Raw genomic sequence first — 20,220 nt, forward strand, 5'->3', positions numbered from 1 at the left:
AAGTATGAACTATAGAAACAAAGAGACATTAACAGATCTTGTTCTGCTTGACCTGCTATGAACAGTAACCACCAGCTAAACCTGTTCTTATCAGCTGCCCATAAAGCTGCCTGTGTGTATAACTCCCCAGTGTGTGGGGTTAAGTGTGTGTGTGTGTGTGTGTCTGTGTGTGTGTGTGTGTGTGTGTGTGTGTGTGTGTGTGTGTGTGTGTGCGCGCGCACGTTTGTGCCTTTATAAATGGATGTGTATGTGTGCACATGCGTGTGTGTGTGTGTTTGTGTGTGTGTGTGTGTGTCCAGCTGGTATGGGGGTTGATTTTACTCTTTCACTCATCTAGGGTGACTAACAGGATAAATTCTGGTCTGCCGACAGAACAGGGGGACACACTTGCTGCCCTGTTTAAAGAAAGCATTACAGGAGGTGGATCTGCCACTGATCCCATTGTCCACCAGTCTGTGTGCATTCATGCAAAACAAGAACACAAGGCCAGTCAGTCTGCAGGAAAACTCAGCCTTCAGCAATTCATCTGATTTAGGCCTCACATGCAGTCAAAGTGCTGCAGCAACATGACAATAAAGTTCACCCAGGGAAGAATTTCTCTTGCTATTTTGTCAGCCCATATTACATTTTCTTTGCTGGTGGCTCTAGAAATTAGAAGAGTAAATCTTCTCTCTTTTCACCCTGCCCTCTTTTTTAAAGCCCCAGTGGAATCAAATTAAATCACAGTGGGACAAATAAAAGGAAAAAAAAAAAAGATTCAATTGTTTCTTTTGTCACTCACACAACTTCATAATCAAATTATAGCTGGCCACCCGCCAGCGTGTCCTCGCATCTCCCTCAAATGGGCTTCTTCTGGCAGATCTCGTGAGCCACCTGACTTTTGTTTTGTAATTATATTATCCCGCTCGCTCTATCGCGAGTTGCGGCTAATGGCTGAGCGGGCTAGCCCAGCTGCACATGCAGAAACAAAGCTGCTTATGGGGCCAGACAATGGGCCCGTGGAAAAGGGACGCCTGAAGGCGGTCAGCCAATGAGCACGCTCAACAGGGGGCCAGCACGGGGTTTAGGAAAGGGTTAAGGGGGTTTAGGGTTCAACTGAGGTGGTGGTGGTGGTGGGGGGGTCTATTTTACCCAGTGGTGGGGTTCATCAATGAGATGGTTAGTAGAAGGACACATGGTCACCATCAACCCTGTCTCCCCAGGGTCGATGCTGGGCTGGAGGGAGGTTCAAGTTTGGCTTAGAAGACCGGCCATTTATAACGTTGATGAGGAACCATGAAATAAGGAGCAACGTTCATTCTCTGATGTTTTGTTTTGGGGGTTTTTTTGTATGCTTTCCAAACAATTTGATGACCATATTGCTACTGCTGTTACCAGTATAAATGAAATGGATACCGACATGTGAGAAGTGAGAGATACAATCTTGGTGCACTGATATAACCTAAGACTATATCAAATTATATTTGAGGCTACTACTCGCATGATGAAAAAGTTTTTGATTGCTACACATGCACTCCATCCTCATCCCCAAACATGAGTGCGCACACATACGCAAACATAAACGCACACACTCTTCAGGCTGTGGTGCTGGAATCTCTCTACGGAATTCCAGTATGACAGATGGACAAAACCCACTTTCCCCACTGTCATACACAGAAACACTGGGGATTCAGAGGAAGGTCATGTTTGTGTGTGTACTGAAGTGAAGTTTTATCTGTCCTTCTTTTTTTTTTTTAAATATATATATTATAATAAATTCCTGTCTCATACCAAGAGAAGGTGAGGAATCCTCTGAGTATGTGAACATGCTGAGTGAGCTGAGAAGCCAGTAGAGAATAGATGAGCATCTGAGCCACTAATATGAGACATGTTCAAGCAAAGACCATCTGCAGCAGGACTTCATCATGTGTGGCCACCACAGAGGGACCAGGGGACATCATGGCATACATACGGCTTAACACTTGAGCACCACTTGTCGAACAAAAAGATCGAACAAACACTGCAAGTAGGTCGAATTTAAATAGAATTGTAAACAAGCTAAAAAAAAATGTTTTGTCGAGATATGTTAATTTACAAGTTAGGATCATACCTCTAAGAAGAATAATGAATAGAATTTATTCTGCTAGATTGTTACAAAATGTTTTACAAGCCTCCGCAATGGGGACACAAGGCCTCAGCTATCATATTCCCCTGCTGGTCCCACTCTGGGGATGTAAGAGACCCAGCTCTGCTATTCCCATCTCAGGCTGCAGGTGTGGAATAGGACAGGAAAAGACGCAGGGGGAGGAGCATGGGGCAAGGTGGTCGGCTTGGGAATGAATATAAAGTGAAAGCACATAGTTTGGAATTGCAGATTACCCTGTAAACTATGTTAAGCCTCTCTGTTAGAGCATGTGGTGCTCTTTTCCTAAATCAGATATACAGTTTCTCACATTCCCAGTCTCACTCTCTCTGTTCCCCAGTTTAAAAAAAGACAAATGTCAGCAAGACAACATGTAATGCTCATTTTTTTAGAGAACCTTGCATGGTTATGAGGACATGCCTTACTGCATTACTAGTATTTTTTTTTCTTGAAATAATCTTGTCAATTTGGCTCTATTACTATTTGCACCCTCAGTAACTGTACTCAGTGTGTGAAAATTCCCATTTAACTATATATTAGTACAAAAATGTACTAAAACAGTCACAAGTGTTTTAGTTGTGACTCTTGATGAACTGAAAATTTAATGCAATCTGTATATTATTTATTAATCTAATTATTACTGTACTTTCATATAAGTGTGCCTTTTAGATCACAGTCACTTATTCAAACAAAGTAAAAGTACATAGCACAAAGTTGTTTTTTTTTACTTGCTTGCCTTTCGGACTTTCAGCCACATTTCATGGTCTTCACCACCAGATAGAGTGATGTGGCTGAAGTCTGGGGTCAACACTGAGCAAAGTTGGCATTCATATAGTTTTCTTTGTTGAGCAAATAAGAATAATTGTGTATTTTGTGTGACAGATGCAATTTCCTGGAGCTATTGACATATAATACACATAGCTATTGAATAATTCTCATAAGCAAAGACATTCGTTCAGGGTCAGTGAATATGGGTTATGGTGCTAAGCCTCAATATCCAGGAGGCCAGCACCTAGGTCCTGCAGAGAGGAGGGGGTGGAGGAGCGAGTCTCGAAAGTCATATTGCCCATTTAATTGCACACCTCACGAGACCAAACTTACCCCTTCTGGTCAGAGCGGCCTCTTAGGTGAGGTGAACTTGTTTAACAGCCCTCATCTCCACAGCGCAAAGGGATGGATGCTGGAAGAAGAAATGGCGCAAACACCTGCTCACACGCAACTTCAAGCTGTCACATACAGTTAGGCTCAGACGACTGAGCGCGTCTCCCCACCGTTCATTGACGACGTGCTGCGGATTTGGCGGCCCTCACAGTGCAACAAAGGCCTGGGCCTCCCCTGTTTGTCTCGTCTATTTCAGTGAGCTTAGGCACAACTCACACACGCGCGCGCGCAAGTGTTTGAGCCCCAGGGGCTCCAGCCACGGGCCGGCCACGCGCGAGCTGGAGCGCGTCAACAGGAATTGGATGGGAGTGGGAGGAGGAGGAGGAGCTTTAACGTGGAGGTTAAAACCCAGAGCCCCCGCAGAGTGACCCACACTGAGATGCTGAACAGCTCTGCACAACGAGACGGCACGAAACTTCAGCGTTGTTTGATGGACAGTGTGACCGAGCTGTGATCCGTGGAGAAAGGACAAATATCATCTGACAGACTTCCTGAGGCGACACATCAGCACGGGTATGTTTCAAAACGCATATCCAATATGCAGCCTAGAAAGAGTTTGAAGGACTCGCTTCTGAGTCAGTCGGTGTGGACACATTTTACGTATATTTTCCATTAAAATGCACCGAGTAGGCAACTTAATTTCCATTTAGAGAACCCGATTTTTGGCATAGGGATTTTCTTTTGAAATAAAGCAACTGCACGAAAAAGTCAACACGAAATTAATATATCTAATGAAAAAAGTACAAAGGGCTTATCTTAATATACTTCAGTAATAGCTGCTTAGGCACGCAATTCATGCAGAGAAATTAATATTTCTGCCTCTGAAAATGTCTATTTCAATTCAGTCTGAGCCCTCTGTTAGGGTACTGATCTGTGGGATGTCGATCTTTCATTTAATCCCATGGCCGTTGCTTCATCCATGGAGTAAATCCTGCGATGGCCCAGATTAAAGTCCTGTCAGTGACTTGCTGGAGCATTACCAGTTTACAAGTTGACCGGGATTGCCCAAAGAACTGAAGAAGGGGAGAAGACGGATAAAACAGATTGTACACATAGAAGAAAAATGCATCTAGCCATAAATGTATCAAAAGCCGTCTCCTCCCTTGCCAGCTACAATCTGTGCCAGGAACTGTCCGGTGCTGAAACAGTTGGGCCAGTTTGAGAACTTATTTTTGCAAAACTATGAGGTCATAATTGTTCATTCCTGGTGATGTAACACTTGTACACACCGTCTCCAGGTTGCCGTGGTCATCCCTTATTTCACCCATCAACCTCTCTGAAACAATTGATCAGACTTCAAAAAAGAAGGCCTCAAAATCTACTTTAATTTATATTTATTTTAATTCAATAAAAAGTTAGTGTCAAACTGAATGAGAATATACTGATTAGAGAATTGTATAATTGCCTCTTTCTGGGACTAAAAGTAGGTTTAATCATGTTTCTAGATGACGAGTTTTAAAATGATGGCCTCTACAGCCTACATGATATCACTTTGTGAGATTTATTCTGCAGGTAGGTAAAACAGTTATGAAAGAGAAAATGGTCTCTGGCTGTAATGAGGAAAGAGAAGGGAAACTATTTTAGAGAAATAAAGTTATACATATAGAGGGACAGGAAGTCACAAGACTTTTATGTAGACTGGGGAGACCTGTCTGCATATATTTTTTTTTATTTAGCTTGTTTAGCTTAATTTTTATTTTCACCCCTGTTGGTTAGTTTCAGGCACCAAATAGTCTTGTGTTTAGGAGGTGATGTTAAAATATCCTTGAACAGTGTTAACCACCAAGACTCACCTCCATTTTCCAGTGCAGCAGTTGATGAGCCTAACCCTGTCTAATGTATGATTGATGCAACCGTGGGAAAACAAGAACATTAATGGCAATGTCATTGCAAAATTACTTTAAGATAAATCACAAATGTAATCCAAAAGAAAATGCATTTTCCTTGAAAAATAAATGAGACTTCTGTTTAGCATTTTTAAGAAGCAGGGCTATTAATTTTGGATAACAAGCCTTTAATATAAAGCCAGGAAAGCTAAACTGTGATCACTTGCTGATTTATGAAGAGCTGCTCACTGTTCGTGGTTTAGCTGTACTGTAAACCTGACATTTTCATACCTATCATTGGTAATGTTACACACTGGCTATAAACTAGAACACTTATAAACTGAAACAGGTCAGTAATTAACAAGCTCAGTCCAAACAAAAGCAGCTAGTTATTCTTTAGTGATGGGGAGAAAAAAAGTACCCAGAGTGCAATCAATAAAAGCACTGATTATGTAGGATGACTAATTTTAATTCAACATATTGTGCCAGCACATGAATCTATGATTTTTTTTTTTTTTTATCATCTCATATCATCATATCATTTCTGTAGTATGACCAGGTAAAGTAATTGGCAGTTACATTTAAAGAATTACAAGCATGACAAAATGTAGTTCAAGTACCATAAAAAACCTGCTCAATCTCTATAAGCCCTCAGCAAGAAGTTGGAAACCATTAACCTAGAATATTACAGTGATGAAGACTGGTGTATCGAGGTTTCCACCACACCAAGCTAATCTCTAATAAGCTGTACTGATATTATTAGAGGATGTGAGTGACAAAGACATTTTCATTTTTTAAAAATTGTTTTTGTTTTTTTTTTGGCAGATTACTATGATGATAAAGCCATATGTTAGACAAGGGGAGGGAGAGGAGGTCGTCAGCCCTCTGCAGTGGATGGACGGAGACATGAGCTCACCTGATGGAGATACATTGGCCCCACACAGCTACAGAACAGGTGGAGTGATCCAACAGGCCAGAGAGATGGGGAGTGAGGATGCAGAGGAAGATGAAGAGGATGGAGAGGAAGGACCAGAGGATGAGTCCAAAAGACGAGGGCCTAAGAAAAAGAGGATGACCAAGGCCCGGCAGGAGCGTTTCCGTGCGAGACGAATAAAAGCGAATGCCCGGGAGCGCTCGCGTATGCACGGCCTAAATGATGCCCTGGAAAACCTGCGCAGCATCATGCCCTGTCACTCCAAAACACAGAAGCTGTCCAAGATCGAGACGTTACGGCTGGCCCGCAACTACATCTGTGCTCTGTCTGAGGCTCTGGAGGGGGGCCTGTCCACAGAAAGCAGGGCTTTTATGGAGACGCTGTGTAAGGGCCTCTCACAACCCACAACCAACCTGGTTGCTGGCTGCTTACAGATAGGTCCAGCTTCTGGTGCTGGCATGAGGCCTGAAGACAGACATGGAGGTCGGCCGCCACCTACCCTTGGTGGCATGGTGAGCTACTCCTCTCCAGGACTGCCAAGTCCCCCATATGGCACATTTGACTCTGCTCACCTGCTTCACTTGAGGGCGATGAAAGGAAGACCCTATGAGAATCACTCACCAAGTGAGTACAACGCTGGTGGTGTGGGAACCCCTCCATATGATGGCCCCCCTACACCACCTCTCAGCATCAGTAGTAACCTGGTGCCCAAACAGGAGCCTTCACCTCACTACCCACCTACCCACCACTACTCTCCCACGCCTGTGGACCAGGTCCTGTATCAGACACAGACCGCATATGACGTACACTTAGAAGGGCCATATGACTCCTATCATCCACCACACATGCCCCCCCGACAGATAACATCTGTCTACAGAGACTAAGAAGGATCATGAAAGCCAGCTCTGCATCAGCCTTCAATGCAACTTGAAGGAGCGAGTCCCGTCCTTCACGAACACTCACAAGAGGCTGAATCTTTCTCAGTAGACAGACTGTTAGTGGAAGAACTGTAGAATAGTTTGTCTTTTTTAACACGTGTGGAACATTTGCACAGTAGATTAGCACTACTCAACATTGTTAGTGTTAGAAAATACTTGACTTAAACCAATAATTTGTTTTCCAAAACTCATTTACCAAATGATATGAGGACATAGCAGGTTGTTGCTGTCCAGCTGCCCGGGTACTGTACGATAAGCACTTCTAATTTAGTTTTGGTAACATCAGATATTATTCCATATAAAATATTTTTTATTTATTCTTTAATTTAAGACAGTGTGAATGGATTGTTTGTTCTGATGTGTCTGTTTTTTTTTCCATTTGTACATATTTGCTGTCAAAGATTCTCTTTGTCACTTAGACCGATAGTTAATCTATTATCTTTGTTTTGTGTCCAGTTTCTTTGTTCCATTATATTCATGTTTCACACTTGAAACCATTCATTTGTGAGAATCTAATTGATCTTTTGTGGTCAATGACGGATGAACGGAATTTTTTAAAAAAAATTTCTGTAACTGGGAGGTTTGGAAAAGGGATCACAGAGAAGCAAAAATTGTAATTCTCAGGTTAAAATTGTAAAGAAACTGCATTACAAACAACTGTTTTCTTCTCAGTGTTTTTCAATCTTGTTTCCTTTGGGAAAATTGATGTTATTAAAGTACTAAAAGTTTAATTAAGTAAGTTTTGTCTTTGTTTACTTTACTGTTTGTTAGAATGCTTTCTTTTCAGACATACATGTTCATCAAATCCATCACTTAAACACTACCAACATCAACACAGCTTGTTTACTTGTTACTTTGTTTCTCATTTTTCTCTCCAGATCTCTGTGGTTTAGCAGCATTAATCCCCAGGCCATCATTTAATGAAGGCCAAATGTGCGAGGCAGGATTGCAAGATAAAGATTTATGATTAACATGGCGGCCCGCCTGCTTAGGCTTTCTACTTCTCTGACATTGGGTTGGCATAATCCTGCCATGACATCAACTCAGGCCACAACTTAACACTCAGATATGTAATAAATATCACTGACTTTTCATACGCACATATGAACATTCAAAAACATATACACATTTCAAATGCCTAAATCAAATTTATGAGGTTAAGTGACTTTTTGAATAAGTAACAGATAATGAAAGTCTGGAAATAAACAGCCAGACTGAGAAAATCATGAAGACAAAAACAAAAATAACAGAGATCTGATCGGAGAGCAGCCACTTGTGTTGCTTCATAGTCTTTCCTGGTCAGTGTAAAGGCCACCCACTGAGAGGTCAGGTAGAGAGGTCAAAAGGTCATGGGTCACTGGTGGGAATGGTATGAAAGAACACTGGTCACCAGTTATCATCACATTATCACACTGACAGTCATTTTTCTGCATCTTTCTGCACAACCTTCATATTTTCATTTAGAACAGTGAGTGGTAAGTATGACGTTAGAGGTTATATTATGGATGAAATGCTCCTAATCCTGGTAAACACACTGATGAACATCCCACGCATGACCTGTGCTGGGAAAAAATATATCGCTTTGTTTTCACAAGGATTAGTATAAGCCTGTGTGTGTATTTGTAATGCATTTGCACTACTAACCAGGAAAACCAGGCACTAACTTTGAGGGGGCAGGGTGAATAACAAAAACAGGACATCTCTGTGCTTGCTGGAGACACAGCCTCTCCCCAGACAATTAACATGCAGGGTATTCCTAATTTATACACACGATAAATGATGGAATATTGATAGACCGGTGTCTTCAAGAGAAAAAAAAATGTTTTGCTATCTGAAAAGAACACTTCTGCACCCAAGACAAAGAAAGGGCTGCACTGACCCTTACCCTTTTGACCCTTGACCCCTCTGACATTTAATATCAGTGATGCCTTGTCTTAAATAAATGCAGAAAATGTTCACAATGCCTTATTTACATGTAATTCTTTTGAATAATTTCTCAATTATTTCTCAGTGAACAAAACCTTGTGCACTGACTCCATTTATATGAAAAAAATCGAGACAACTGCAACAGTTAGAGTAGCAGTTTTGTTAGTGCACAGAAAAGGTCTTCAGTCTTTTTATGAAACAATACCATTTTTAATATCAAGGTGTTAATTAATTAATAATCCTTGGAGTGTTTTTGCAGGGGAAAAAAAATTAAGGAAATCGCACACAATAAAGCCTTAAAATAATAATAATAAAGAGTGTATAAATGTATGTCATTATAACATTTCTGACAGCAGCTTCCTACTACCTGAATATAAGCACTATAATATCTAAAATATATATGTTTGTTTATATGAACGCGCAGTCTGTGCATCTGTGAGAGAGCTCACATCACATGTACATGGTGGTTGTGTTATTTGGGATAAAACAGCATTAAGCAGCTGATCAGAGCTCAGTGTCTGAATGGTGTCATTTACTCACTAATCCCGAGGAGAGAGGGGCAGTCAGTGCAGCGGCTCCTCATCTCCTTTGCTGCACAACAGTATGCAGCTGTAGCACACATACTCAGCACTACATCTAAAAGAATCCTATTTTATGAGAGGTTAAGAAAAAATGATGATTCTGTTGTGCATATGCTGTTTTTCTTTCTTTCTTTCTTTCTTAACAGGAGGTCAAATTATGAGAACAGAATCTATGGTGAAGGGAGGAATCGCACTGCCACCAAGTGGTGGAAATTCATTCCTGCAATACAAGTATCAGCTGGATGAGATGTGAGAATTTGGCCACTAGGTGTCAACATTACACAACCTCTGTAAAGCTGATCCCTGACTGAGGCCTTACAGTGAACTGTACAGTATGTTGGCATTACTGAAAATAATCATGGAACAAAGAGACATGATCCTTCACTGCTTGGCTTTTTTGGCATCGACTGGTATTTATTGAAACACGCTCTCCTGGTAAAACCCCACAGCCTTATTACTGTAGGGATTAGATGTTTGCTCAAATATTTCCTTTAAGATGATTGTAAAGGTAAAGACAGAACAACATAGACATTTGGTAAGAACTCTGTTAAACACAGTGAGCCAGCAGAGTGAGCAGGGAATGGGAATAGAATTAACCTATTTACAAGTAAACTGGTTGATGGAGTGTGTTTGGATGAGAATAATCAGGCTAATGAAGATACCTGGGGACTCTTCTCTATCAGAGAACTGCATGCTGTCCTCTCTATCCAGCAAGTGATCATATCAGACTCTAATTATTTACCGTGAAAAGACATGAAAAAGGATTAATCAAGGAAATCTGACTGATTAAAACTTCAAAGGCAGCACTGAAGTGCAAGGGCTATTAGCGAGGAAGGTTGTGGTCGGGGCTTTTATCCTTGAGGTGGAAAAATGAGTGATCAAAAAAAAAAAAAAAAAGGACAGTGCTCTCCAGGACCACTGGCGTACTGAGGAAGAGAAAGGGAAGAGGAAAGCTGGCACAGTTTGAAGAAAAAATGTTATTTGGATATAATACTTTCATTTCATGTGATAATGTTTTCAGAGATAATGAGGCAAATGATGAGTTTTAATGTTTCTGATGCAAGTGGGAGCTAAATATAGAAACAACATTTTTATTAGTTACATAATAAAAGTACTCTCAGATGGCAGTGGTCTCGCTCTCTCTCAAAAAAAAAAATTAAAAAAAATTTTAAAAATAAAGCAAATGTCAGGTATGCCAGGAGGAACATCACCAAGAACCTTCTGGCACTGAGCTGGTCTCTAAATTCCCCAGATGTTGATACAATTAAACATCTGTGGGGCTTGATGGAACAAGCGTGACGGACTGAGGTCCCACCTCACAGCCCGCAGGGCCCGTATGATGCACTACCAGCATCCTGGTGCCAGACCCAATAGGACACCTCCACAGGTGCCCAGACAGGTCAGAGCAGATTTACCAAGAAAATATTAAACTGGTAGTTTTAAAGTTGTAGCTGACTGGTATACAAATCTAAAGGTCAAAAAGTGTAATTAATTCATTTTTCACTCAAGACTTGTGTAGTACATTAAATGCAGTTCATGTTGACTTGCATCATAAATCATAATTATGACATCATAAATGTGCTTATAATTTAAATATACAGTGCTTAACAATTTTATTAGACTGTCATAATAACAAGAAAAAGAAAATATTTTAGAAATCTGTCAAAAACTTGTTTAAAATTAAAAATTATACCATATAAGTTATTTATGAGGTAAATAACAAACTGAATTCACGTTTTATATCCAAATTTGAGCCAGCACACTGGACTTCTCTGAGAAGTATAATATTCAACCACTACAACTAATTAGTCTGTTCAGGGATGCAAGTAAATAACTGCAATTTGACAGCTTAATCAAAAGATAATAATGTGCTTTACTATTTTTTTCTGCTTTGCTGTAAAATAGTAAACTTGGAAATTCATGGATAACTACAATAATTATATTTTAGCATTAACAATATAATTCTGATTAAAGAGTCTGCATGTACTGGTGGATTAATCATTACAGAAACATAAAAATATACATTTTGGTTATTACAAATACTGTTAATTTACAGCAGCTGTAGCATAAACCTTACACTGGGTGATGGTCTAATAAATGTGTTAAGGACTGCACATGTGTGTATATATACATTACTATAATTTAGATATATATTTATACTAGTATAGTTCACTAATTTTATTTTGTGCCCAAGAAAGAATTTTGAATTAATCTTGAATGGATCATTTTTGCTTGTAATGGCGTATTTTTATTCTCCTATTTTTACGTAAGTAAAAAGTTTATAAATATTTTGTAAGCCAACTCAAAATGAATTTGTTGCAGTGTTCAGTGGTCAGGTTGGTATGGGAACAAGCTTAACCAGTCTGCAGCTTTGTGGTCAGATGTCGTTAAGTTTGTGGGTTGAAGAGGATGTTACGTTACGTCAGTCCAGCCTGCTCCACACATGAAAGGAGGACAGAGACATAAGCAAAAGTTGAAAATCCATATATAGATGACCAAGAGAGGAATGCAATGTACTGCATTACATTGCAGGATGTAATGGTGAGCCAGCTTGTAAAAATTTTATGACAGAGAGAGCGATTACTTAGAGAACAGAGGGCAGGACAGAAAGAAAAAGAGTGTGTGTAACTGTATTACTCATATAGCGAGGACATAAATTTGTTTACATAGTAACATTGTGGGCAAGTTTAGTCCTTTTATTCATACTGTATAATAAGTCATCAAACGGTAGTGGGAGAACATGGTTTAAGGTTAGTTAAACGGTGGTTACGACTAGGTTAAGCCACCAGGAAATGAATATAAGTCGATGTAATGTCCTCTGAAGTGATGGAAACACAACTTTGTGTGTGCATGTGTAACTGTATCCGCTGATGAAATGTGCTTAGTCCTCCAGTTTGTCGTCCTTCCTCACTGTCCGTCAACCTAACCCCAACCTGGCATGGTGCCAGAAGGTGCTGATGTGCTTCTTTGTATGTGTGTCCATAATATGCAAATGAAATAAAAGTGAATATGTCTGCCTAAAATTAAACTGGGATATAAGTTTACATGAGCACATCCTTAGAAGAGTCATAAAGGGACCCTGCCAAGATCGACTGGACATTGCCATTAAGGCTTTTACAGCCTGCATTAAACACTTGGTGTTTTCAAACAGCCTGCCTCTTTTACACAAGAGCACTTCACACACTGAATGTCTTTAAACTGTTTACATTGCTTTAATAGACTGTAGTTAGCCACACATTTATTTTCCATATTCCTCAGGTGACTTGGCCTCCACAAGGCAGAATAGAGATCAGGCCATTTAGCGTATCAGAATTACACTGACATTTACTCGACATTGGGCCATGCGTCAATCTCACCTCAACCCTTGCCTCCTTCTGCTCCACCTAATACTCTCCCTACCTCTTCAAAATGACACTCTCAAGCACATTTAGGATATCCGATCTGAATCTACACCTTAACTGGCAGAAAGCAGGAACCAACATGGCAGCACACAGGAGTCCCACAGTATCATGTTTGTAAATTTTGTGTGACTATCTTCATCTCGCAGCCATCCACATTTAATTTCACCATCTCAGCTATCCCAGTGCTTCACTTTGGATGTTTCACTAGATGACAAATGGAAGTGCGAAATGGGCGACTGAGAGTCTCAGAGTGTTTCGGATTTGCGGTGGATCAGCATTTTAAAATTTACCTCCTGATGTCTGATACGTGATGCAAGCGAAAAAAACACAAACTGCAGCACCAGGAGGCTGATGTCCTCAGAAAGTTGCACAAGTGGAGACAATCAGTGCATTCTCCTTCCCACTATACTCCAGTGATTACTGACAAATCCAAACTTTTAATATCCTGATTAAAAGTTTGGAAAATATTCCAGACTGGGGAAAAAATATTAAAACTAAAATGCACCAGTTTAACTGGTCAGTATGCAGCATTTAAAGCTGTGTCAGTGAATGTTTTGATAATAACTGTGTGTAAAACTGGCCATGCCCTACAGCATAGCATCTTTTAAATCTAATGCAGGTTTAGGTAATACATGCTGATATAGATCATTTTCAAGAGACTCTTAATGGATAAAATGACAAAACATGAATGACTGTTTCTTGACAAATAAGTACAAAAAAAGATTATTCATTATACTAATTTAAAACATGTTATGCATCCATCCTCCTCATTTCACTTTGTGACTCTATGACACATTTGCCACACTGAAATGTGACAGCTTTAGGACAACAGGGATTTGTCATGATCCTGGGCCGGTGGCCCAGTGCTTTGTGTTCTTTTGGTTATGTTTGGTTATCTATGATTATGTATGTTTGGTTTCTCTCATGTGGGTCTTCAGTTGGTTATGGGTTTGTGCTTAGTCTGCATTATGTCTTTGTTTACTTCCTGTTTTAGTTTGATAGTTTAGTACTCCCTGTGTGTCCTGTCTAGTTGTCTTCCCTTGTTGATTAGGTAGATTCTGTTCACCTGTGCCCTGTGTTCCCCAGCTGTTTCTTGTTACCCACCATTGCCTTCTGTATGTATTTAAGCCCCTGGGTTTGCTTTGTTCTTTGTCGCGTCATTGATGGTTGTTCTCTGCTGTCCTGCATGTACGTCTGTTTGCTCAAGTCAAGTCTAGTTAGTTTCACGTCTCTCCGTTAAGTGTATGCCAGGGAGAGCTCATGTTAATGTCTGTCAGATTGGGGTAAATAAAGCGAGTGAATGAATTACACCTGTCCCGAGTCTGCTATTTGGGGTCCTCCTTCCTGCCTGCACGGCGGCCTGCCATGACAGAATGACGCGACCACGAATGGACCCCGCAGACTCCGACCCCTACAGTGGCACTCGCCTGGCGCTGGGGGGACCTGCTTTTTGGAACGGTCCCCGGCGACGCCACTCACCTCCTCCTCCTAAGCCACGAGTTATCCGCACTGGCGGAATTTTTTTGTCTCCTGCCGCTCGCTCACCTGTCACTCCGCTCACTGGTCCCTCCCCTCCTCAGCGGGCGCCGCAGCCATGGCGGAAGGGGAATTCCTGGCAGCAGCTGCATGATTCGTCCCCGGAGCCGTGCGGTATGACGCCGCGGTTTTCCACGCCGCAGCCACGGAGGACGAGAACCCGGAGGAAGCAAAGAGACTTTTCGCCGGAGCCGCCGCCCGGAATGACTCCGGAGGAGTCGTTTTTCCGGTTCCTGGGACACAGGGGTCCCTGGCCTCCCAGCGCTTCCGCTTCGCCGCTGCCTGCCGCTGAGGGAGGAAGGCCAAGCTCCCGGCAGCATCGGAGAGAATCGCCGCGGAGTCAGTCACCACAGCTTCAGGTTTCCACACAGCCGTCACCGCTTCATACACCATTAATCATGTCCGTGAGTGACTCTTTGTCTATGCCTGTTTCTTTGCACCCCAAAAAGAAAATAATGGAACCAGATTGTTGTAAACCACTGTGTAAACAGCCCAGTGAGGGATTTAAGCAGGACTCCTGTAAACATGTTTTGGAATTGTGCATTCAGTGGTTTCGGCAACCCTGTGACAAGCAGGGGAAAGCCATAGCACACAGACTTCATGGACTAATAATAGAACACCCCTGGCTTACGGACTCATTACCACCATTAACTCATAGTTATGTAGAGCGAATACTGAGTTGGACTGAACTCCCTTTTCCTTCAAAGACCCATAAAACTACTTCTGATACTTTGGCCACAGAAAAGACTGCAGACACCCATTTCCATGCAAGAGATGTTCCGCGGGTGGAGGCAGCCACGGACGGGCTGTCCTCTGCACCCGTACCTGTTTCGCGGGTGGAGGCAGCCACGGACGGGCTGTCCTCTGCACCCGTACCTGTTTCGCGGGGGGCGGCAGCCACGGACGGGCTGTCCTCTGCTCCCGTTCCTGTTCCGCGGGTGGGGGCAGCCACGGACGGGCTGACCTCTGCACCCGTTCCTGTTCCGCGGGTGGGGGCAGCCACGGACGGGCTGACCTCTGCACCCGTTCCTGTTCCGCGGGTGGGGGCAGCCACGGACGGGCTGACCTCTGCACCCGTTCCTGTTCCGCGGGTGGGGGCAGCCACGGACGGGCTGACCTCTGCACCCGTTCCTGTTCCGCGGGTGGGGGCAGCCAGGTCCAAGCCTTCGCATCGGTTTTCAGCGTTAACTGCAGCAGCAGGGTCTCAGTCAGCCTCAGCCTCAGCTCACTCCCAGCCATCTCAGTCAGCTCTCCCTCACTCTCGGTCAGTTTCCACGCAGCCAGATTTCCCTAGCTCTCGGTCAGTTTCCACGCAGCCAGATTTCCCTAGCTCTCGGTCAGTTTCCACGCAGCCTGATTTCCCTAGCTCTCGGTCAGTTTCCACGCAGCCTGATTTCCCTAGCTCTCGGTCAGTTTCCACGCAGCCTGATTTCCCTAGCTCTCGGTCAGTTTCCACGCAGCCTGATTTCCCTAGCTCTCGGTCAGTTTCCACGCAGCCTGATTTCCCTAGCTCTCGGTCAGTTTCCACGCAGCCTGATTTCCCTAGCTCTCGGTCAGTTTCCACGCAGCCTGATTTCCCTAGCTCTCGGTCAGTTTCCACGCAGCCTGATTTCCCTAGCTCTCAGCCAGCCGCTCTCCCTCAGCCTCAGTCTGCTGTAGCTCCAGCCACCTCCCAGTCTCAGTCTGCTTCCACGCAGTTCGCTCCTGTAGCACTAGCTCGCCCTCAGTCAGCTCTCCTGTCACCCTCATCCTCACCATCTGACTCACCCGATCTATCTGCAAAGCAGCCCCAGTCGTCGGAGGAGACGGCTGCGCGCCCTGCAATGCAGCCAGGGAGTTCCGCTCAGTCCGAGCCAGGGGGTCCCGCTCAGTCCGAGCGCTCCGCGCCAGAGGGTCCCGCTCAGTCCGAGCGCTCCGCGCCAGAGGGTCCCGCTCAGTCCGAGCCGATGGGGGTCTCCGCTCAGTCCGAGCCAGGGGGTCCCGCTCAGTCCGAGCGCTCCGCGCCAGAGGGTCCCGCTCAGTCCGAGCCGATGGGGGTCTCCGCTCAGTCCGAGCGCTCCGCGCCAGAGGGTCCCGCTCAGTCCGAGCGCTCCGCGCACGAGGGTCCCGCTCAGTCCGAGCCGATGGGGGTCTCCGCTCAGTCCGAGCGCTCTGAGCCAGGGGGTCCCGCTCAGTCCGAGCCGGTGGGGGTCTCTGCTCAGTCCGAGCGCTCCACGTCACCCGAGGGTTCCCCACCAGAGCCCGGGGTCGCCCTTCTCCGCCGCCGCATGCCCCGCGGTCGGCCTCCAGTGTCTGCTCCCCGTCGCCGCCGCCGCATGCCCCGCGGTCGGCCTCCAGTGACCCCTCCTCGTCGCCGCCGCCGCTGGGAGCGCGGTCGGCCTCCAGTGACCCCTCCTCGTCGGCGCCGCATGCCGCGCGGTCGGCCTCCAGTCTCGTCTCTTCGTCGTCGTCGTCGCCGCCGCCGCTGGGAGCGCGGTCGGCCTCCAGTCTCGGCTCGTCGCCGCCGCCGCTGGGAGCGCGGTCGGCCTCCAGTCTCGTCTCTTCGCCGCCGCCGCTGGGAGCGCGGTCGGCCTCCAGTCTCGTCTCTTCGCCGCCGCCGCTGGGAGCGCGGTCGGCCTCCAGTCTCGTCTCTTCGCCGCCGCCGCTGGGAGCGCGGTCGGCCTCCAGTCTCGGCTCTTCGCCGCCGCCGCTGGGAGCGCGGTCGGCCTCCAGTCTCGTCTCTTCGCCGCCGCCGCTGGGAGCGCGGTCGGCCTCCAGTGACTCCTCTTCGTTGCTGCCGCCGCCGCTGGGAGCGCGGTCGGCCTCAAGCCACGCCACGTCCACGCCGCCGCCGCTGGAGGCGCGGGCGGCCCCCAAGACTGAGTTGCCACTTTTGTGGTTTCCTTGGCAGGCCCCCTGAATGGTGTCTTTGGGGTGTTTGGTCACTCATGTTTTGTTTTTGGACTCTTTTTCCAGCCTTGTGCTGCCGCTTTTGTTTCTGTACTAGTTCGTTTTTTGGACTTTGCTGCCCTTTTGGCCTTATTGTCTCGAGCCCTCCGTCCTGGTCCCCCGCCTCCCACCCTGGTTGGGGTTTTGTTTTTCGTTGCGGCCGTCGGGAGCCGGCCCTTGAGGGGGGGGTACTGTCATGATCCTGGGCCGGTGGCCCAGTGCTTTGTGTTCTTTTGGTTATGTTTGGTTATCTATGATTATGTATGTTTGGTTTCTCTCATGTGGGTCTTCAGTTGGTTATGGGTTTGTGCTTAGTCTGCATTATGTCTTTGTTTACTTCCTGTTTTAGTTTGATAGTTTAGTACTCCCTGTGTGTCCTGTCTAGTTGTCTTCCCTTGTTGATTAGGTAGATTCTGTTCACCTGTGCCCTGTGTTCCCCAGCTGTTTCTTGTTACCCACCATTGCCTTCTGTATGTATTTAAGCCCCTGGGTTTGCTTTGTTCTTTGTCGCGTCATTGATGGTTGTTCTCTGCTGTCCTGCATGTACGTCTGTTTGCTCAAGTCAAGTCTAGTTAGTTTCACGTCTCTCCGTTAAGTGTATGCCAGGGAGAGCTCATGTTAATGTCTGTCAGATTGGGGTAAATAAAGCGAGTGAATGAATTACACCTGTCCCGAGTCTGCTATTTGGGGTCCTCCTTCCTGCCTGCACGGCGGCCTGCCATGACAGGATTAAACCAATAAGCAGAGTCATCAAGCAGTATTTGAACAGTGATTTGCTCATTATTCATTAGCACAACCTGATCATTTAACATGTGAGAGGAAGAAAGCTGTTGGGGAAAGGCGTTTGTGTGAGAACCCGTTTCTAGATCAAACAAGCACAAAAACACACAACTTATCTGTCCACAGGCCATCTGTTTCATCCACCAATTATACTTCCCTTTGCTTCCCCATGTCAACAGCTTCTTTCAAGTTTCAGTGACTTGCCACAATCTTCAAAACACACACACCCACATATACACTCCAGTTCTTATTTCCTCTGATCTGCCATCCGTTGCTGGGTCTCCCCTCCTCTCTCCAACCCCTCCTTTTCCTTACACACACTCCCACTCTGCCCGTATCTCCCTCCTTCCACAGTTGTCCTCACATATTAGGTTCCCCCGTCCTAAGAAGCAGAATTAGCCACTGGAATCTTGTGCACTTGTTTCCTTCACTCCCAGGAAAGAGGTGACAGCATGAAAGGAAAACACAGAGAAAATACAGAGAGACACAGAGAGGGATTACAAGCTATTTGAAATGAGGAGGATAAAGAGAGAGAACCGAAGATGAAGAAGCTGAACATCAAGATGCTTGCCGTTTGATGCAGCCACTCTGTGGGCATGTGGCTGCCTGCACCGAGCATTTCCCTCTTCACTCTCCAGCTGACTGGTGCCAGTTATGCGCTCACGACGCTGAGTGTTTATTTATTTATATCTCTACAATAATGTGAGAATACTTTATTTATTCCACACAAAGAGGACGGTATCTCTGTGGTACTTTACGCTGGCTGGCACACTGACCTCTGGACTCTCTACTAGTCAAAGCAGCGGGATCACGAAGAGCATCACGAAGAGCAGAAGCAACCAATGTGGGGCTCAGGTAAGATCATAACAGACTACTGAGCAATGCAAAACCACCCACCAGTCTGAGTTTGCATCCTTTGATCAGCTTAAGAAGAACTTAGAAGCTGGATAAGCTGGGATCCCCTCATTACTGCAATATTCTGAGCAGAAATAAAGAGCGAGTGACAGTGTTACACAAGGCTTTGAAGGTTTCTCTCTTTGATAAAAGTTAGTCCAGTCTCCTGCAAACATCAGCACCCAGATAAGACTTTGCACTCACACCTGGTCTGACCTTCAGCAGGAAAGAGATGATGGAAGAAAGAAGGTGGATAGAAAGAGAAGGAGAAAGAAAGAGCGCAAGCTTTGTCTTGAATAGATAAGATACTGCGTATTCGTTTTCCCTGACATCGTAAATGAAATTGTCAAGCAGGACAGAAGGGCTTGTACACATGCACACAGGCATCAATGTTTGTTATTGAAATGAGATAATTTTGGTAGAGGAAATTATAGTTGGTGGAAATACTTACATATTTACATTTTTACATTTTACTTTAATGTTCTTTGACCACAGCAAACTGATTCTTCACCAGATCACTTTTGTTAGAAACCTGACGTAATTTTGAGTAATTAGATTCTAAGCCACTCTGGCCTCTCAGTTCATGTGAAGTATACGACACCAGCTATCAGGTGCTCATATTGAAGGAACTGAATGTAAATCTGGTCTCTGTTCATATTATCTTGATTTGAATCCCCATTAGTTTCCATCATAGTTGCTCCTAGTTTTTTCCTGTCTTCACATTTCTATTTAAAAAGATTTAAGTAGAGTTGGAATCATTAGTTTATAATCAAAAATAATTATAGAACAACCTTTGAGGGAAAAACAAGTTAAGTGCTTTAATAACTCTAAAATATGCATAATACATAAACATGTAAAGTACTGAGTTTTAACTGAGTGCCCATTTCCCATCAGGGGACACTAATGCACAGTGCATGTGATGGTGAAGTACCCTCTACACCTTTACTGTACACAAACCTGTATTTAGTCTGAAGTGTGTCTTTGTGTGTGCCAGTGTGTATTTATATACAGTGCATGTTGGTCATTCTGAATCTTTAGTCTAGCAATGCCTATTTTAACCTCCAAGGTGCAGTAAATGCACTGCTCTGTGTTCCCCTCACCCCGCCAGAGTAGAAATGTATGTTATGCATTGATTTACAGCCAAACCCAGCTTAAGTTAGTATGTATTAAGCAACAGTCTGTTTCCCAGAATA

At 44.5% G+C, this 20,220-nt stretch overlaps 1 protein-coding gene across 2 annotated transcripts; it reads left to right on the forward strand.

Annotated features, from left to right (window-relative positions):
* Positions 1-3,640: 3,640 nt before the first annotated feature.
* Positions 3,641-7,716, forward strand: LOC115780651 (neurogenic differentiation factor 4-like). Of its 2 annotated transcripts, XM_030729958.1 has the most exons (3): positions 3,641-3,796; positions 5,935-6,612; positions 6,722-7,716. In XM_030729958.1, the coding sequence occupies exons 2-3, from the start codon at positions 5,941-5,943 to the stop codon at positions 6,854-6,856; spliced, it is 807 nt and encodes a 268-aa protein (XP_030585818.1). In that variant the 5' UTR covers positions 3,641-3,796; positions 5,935-5,940; the 3' UTR covers positions 6,857-7,716. The 2 variants fall into 2 exon arrangements, with proteins under 2 accessions (XP_030585818.1, XP_030585817.1); XM_030729957.1 differs by having other exon boundaries at positions 5,935-7,716.
* The last annotated feature ends 12,504 nt before the right edge of the window (positions 7,717-20,220 follow it).

The sequence above is a fragment of the Archocentrus centrarchus genome, chromosome 5 (assembly GCF_007364275.1).
Source record: "Archocentrus centrarchus isolate MPI-CPG fArcCen1 chromosome 5, fArcCen1, whole genome shotgun sequence".
In the NCBI taxonomy this organism is placed as follows: Eukaryota; Metazoa; Chordata; class Actinopteri; order Cichliformes; family Cichlidae; genus Archocentrus; species Archocentrus centrarchus.

Coding starts and splice junctions, on each gene's coding strand:
- LOC115780651 (XM_030729957.1), top strand. CDS start 5,941: ATGATGATAAAGCCATATGTTAGACAAGGGGAGGGAGAGGAGGTCGTC.